The 4,322-nt window shown below is 34.5% G+C and overlaps 1 protein-coding gene across 1 annotated transcript; it reads right to left on the reverse strand.

Moving 5' to 3' along the window:
• Positions 1 to 2,491: 2,491 nt before the first annotated feature.
• On the reverse strand, positions 2,492 to 3,315 carry LOC105500623 (olfactory receptor 6C74-like). Its single transcript, XM_011926213.1, is given in 2 exon segments — positions 2,492 to 2,862; positions 2,865 to 3,315. Coding segments are annotated over 2 exon segments (822 nt in total).
• Positions 3,316 to 4,322: the final 1,007 nt, after the last annotated feature.

Below are 4,322 nucleotides of genomic sequence, written 5' to 3' on the forward strand. Positions count from 1 at the left end.
TTACCCGATTTTCCAGGTGTTGTGTGTCTCAGTTCCCCTGGTTAGGAAAAGGGATTCCCTTCCCCCTTGCACTTCCCAGGTGAGGCCATGCCTCGCCCTGCTTCAGCTCTCGCTGGTCGGGCTGCAGCAGCTGACCAGCACTGATTGTCCAGCACTCACTAGTGAGATGACCCCAGTACCTCAGTTGAAAATGCAGAAATAACCGGTCTTCTGTGTCGTTCGCGCTGGGAGTTGGAGACTGGAGCTGTTCCTATTCGGCCATCTTGCTCCGCCCCCCTCTGAAGACCAATAATTTAAAACAAACAAACAAAAAACAAAAACAAAGAGACGGTAGTAATAAACTACGTGGAGATTAATAATTCAGAGGCCTATGGTAGTGATTCTAATATGTATAATGTGAAGTGAGATGTCATAAATCAACTGTAGCACCAGAGATGTCAGATGATATAACTAATCCACCTGGAATGGGAAGAAGTTGGAAAGAATGGGGAAGTTTTGCTTTAAGCATACCAGATCTTTAGTAAGAGTTACAGAGCATTCACTTTCTAAAGCAGAAGACAGAAAAGTTAAAATATATAAATGATTTCAGAATGACTCAGTAATAAATTAGTGATTTAACTTGGGCAAGATATTTTAAGCAAACTGATCCTCCTTGACACATAACAATCAAAACTAACCAGAAGATTGAGAGAGCCTTAGGATTTGATTTTATTAGATTGTGTCAATATGTTATATGTGTATTTTTCATTTTCTGTGCTCTTAAAATTTCTAAAAGTTTGGTCGGGCATGGCAGATCACACCTGTAACCCCAGCACTCCGGGAGGCTGAGGTGGGTGGATCACTTGAGGTCAGGAGTTTAAGACCAGCCTGACCAACATGGTGAAACCCCATCTCTACTAAAAGTACAAAAATTAGCCGGGCGTAGTGGCGCACACTTGCAGTCCTGGCTACTAGGTAGGCTGAGAGGAAGAATAGCTTGGGCCCTGGAGGAAGATCCTGCCGTGAGCCGAGATCATGCCATTATACTCCAGCCTGGCTGATAGAGTGAGACTCCATCTCAAAAAAAAAAAAAAAATTCTAAAAGTTAGCTAACACTATAGGAAATAGAAATGGAAAAGTAAGTATGCTTAATGATAGAAGAAAATTAATCAATGTTTAAATAACCCCTTTTCCTAAAATCATATTTATAACCCAAATACCTTTCAAGGCCTAATTCATTTTACAAATTCTACAAACACCTGTGTAATTGTCCAGTTAATTACATACTATATGTATTTTTCTCCCTGACTCTATTTTGTCCTGCCCCTTTAGATGTTATTTTTCAAACATATTTTCTTCCCATCAAGATCCACAATTTCTACAAAATGAAATAAAAAATTAATATGACCTAATACACATTTATGAAAAAAATTCATGAAATAGGACATGTATCTGTGAAAATATTTTCTATTTTTTTATTTAAAAATATTCTGGTCACCACACAGAAACTAATTTCTAATCAAATCTGACCTATAGCTAGAAAATCTCCTTAAGAGACAGTTTTAATTCTTCTATTATCCTGGTCTCACTGATTGGAACTATATCTATGTATGCATATATCTATATCTATGTATATCATTCACATATACATATATTTGATATATATATTAGAAAATAAATTCTGAAAAAAATAACTACATTGAGTTCACATTGATCTTATTTAATAACCATTCACAAATCATTTGCAGTTAGCCTCAGAGTATCCCAAGTGAGGCAAAGGGAGTTTTGAGAGGTATGAAAATATGAATTAAATATTCTCTTTTAAAAATAAACCAATACAATAATGCATTTTCTCTCAATCATAACTTAAACTGTTTGCAAATATAGCTTCTCATAGAAACAAAATAACTAGATTCTGTAGAATATGTTTTAAAATAAAAATTATGTACATTAATATGCATTTTTACATTATTCTCAACACTTATGATCAAATATGTTATAACTGTCTTTTAATTTCCTTAGACTATATACCAATAAGTTGGTAGCATGACAAAAATATAAATAAATATTAGCTTTAATTTGGTTATAAGTAATCACAGATAAAAGAAAATATAATAACCTTTGCATTATATGATACATCAAATGAAATTTAAATAAAATAATATTTTGTAGTCTTGATTAACTGGAATGCTTAAAAGTCAAATGAGATATATTGAAAAATTTAGCTCAATTTCTTTTAGATGTCTAAATAAAAATAAAGTAAGATAGAAATAAAAACTATCATAAAAAAGTGAAAGAAAATTAGCTTCTCTAAAACAAAAAATTTTATGAAAAAGTTTGAAAAGACATAAAGATAAATATCAAAGCAATAGAAAGAAAAGGAGGGAGAACTGTGTCATGGAAGCTACTACTGTATTCTATGACATTATTTGAGACTCCTTTCTTCATTTCCTTTATATAATACAATTGAATGTTCACTTCCTTGAGAAAGAGACAATCTTGTATATCACATTCATGTCACATTCATGAAGGCGTTTTTCACTTGTTGGTTTCTTAAGGTATAGATGAAGGGGTTCAAGAGTGGAGCGACATAGATGTTGAGCACCAAAATTCCCTTTGAAAAAGATATCTTTTGTTTGACCGATGGCTTAACATACATGAAGATGCAGCTGCCATAAGAAAGGGATAACATGATATCATCACCATTACCAATGTGACTAAGAGTGTCATCAAACGCTGAAATGAATCCCATCCTGTCCAGGAGCTACGTGTCGGTGCAGGAAATCTGCAGGAGTGGAGTAGTGTCACAGTAGAAATGATCAATGACGTTGGAGGCACAGAAGTCAAGATTTAGGCCTAAGAGGAGTGGTGGAAAGATAACGAGAAACCAGCAAGCCAACACCCAAGCACAAGCTGCATGCAGATTTTGCTGCTCATGATGGTGGTGTAATGCAGGGGCTTACAGATGGCCACATAGCAGTCATGGGACATGGCTACCAGCAAGTAAAATTCTGATGCTCCAAGTAGGAAGGCCAAAAACACTTGAGTGACGCAACTGTTACAGGAAATGTTTTTGTCCCCAGTTGCCATAGTAACTAGCAATTTAGGGATGCACGTAGTAGTATAGGAAATTTCTAGGCAGGAAAAATTCCGAAGGAAAAAGTATATGGGAGTCTTAAGGTGAATATCCACCAGGGTGAGTGTGATGATAATCAGATTGCCAGTGATGCTTAGTACATAGGTGAGAAGCAGGAAGATAAACAACACAACTTTCAATTCTGGGTTATCAGTCAAACCTGCTAGGATGAACACCGTCACTCTGATATGGTTTCTCATTACCATCCTCTGAATTTTATCGGTTTTGTAGAGAAAAAAGTAATAATTATCTCTACAGAAAAATAAGAGTGATCACAGTGTTTAAGCTAAAGTTAGCAAAGTGAGGTTTCACATACAGCAATAAGTTGTTCATTAATGTTTTCAAGATGCTTATGACAGGAAGAATAATACTTTGTGTTTCCAGAGGATTTGGATAGAGAATTAAAATTTTGCTACCCAAGAGTAATCTACATAATGATAGCAATTGTTCATTTATTTTATGTGAATTAATTATAGAGAAATTAAGGAACTTAAAGGATAGAAAATGCTTTTTATTTCTTGATGATATGCAAGAATTTGAATGGCATGCCACTTTTTGCTCAAAGAAGTTTAATTGAAGAAAAATTTTTAAATTTTGCATATAAAATCCCAAATGATACCTGACATTAGAAGTACATGTGACCATATTTTGCATTTAACATGCACACACACATACACACACACAAACATACACAAATCTAACCATCACTGATAACCAGTGCTAGTACATCTTTATCATTTTATTCAACTAATCAAACTCAAATGTCTAATTCCTGTCTCATTTACTTTCATTTCTAATAAGATCCAGTTTCAGATCGGTGAAAATGAGGCACAGGGAATGATTTCATTCACTATTCTTATTAGTATTTCCATCACCTTAATCTCTGTTGGTATCCACCCAAGCTTTCGCATGCTGAATCTCAATACCAAATCAGCAGGAACAGTCTAATAATGTTAGCAAGCCACTGCAGTTTTCCTCTGAGGTTTTGCTCTTGAGAATGGACCAGATAAACTGAAAAGTGGGATATAGGAAAACAGAAGCAGAGAGAAATAATATAAACATGGGTTTAGGAAATTGTATGTTGTGAAAGAAGTAAAGACAAAGCTGTATCAAAACCCAGAGAGGCAAGAAAGATTTTAGAGATAGGATAATGAGATAGAGAAAAGAATTAAAAGAAGATTAAAATAGGTAAATTAGTAAAAATTAT

This window comes from Colobus angolensis, unplaced genomic scaffold, assembly GCF_000951035.1.
Source record: "Colobus angolensis palliatus isolate OR3802 unplaced genomic scaffold, Cang.pa_1.0 Scaffold67, whole genome shotgun sequence".
NCBI classification, from domain to species: domain Eukaryota; kingdom Metazoa; phylum Chordata; class Mammalia; order Primates; family Cercopithecidae; genus Colobus; species Colobus angolensis.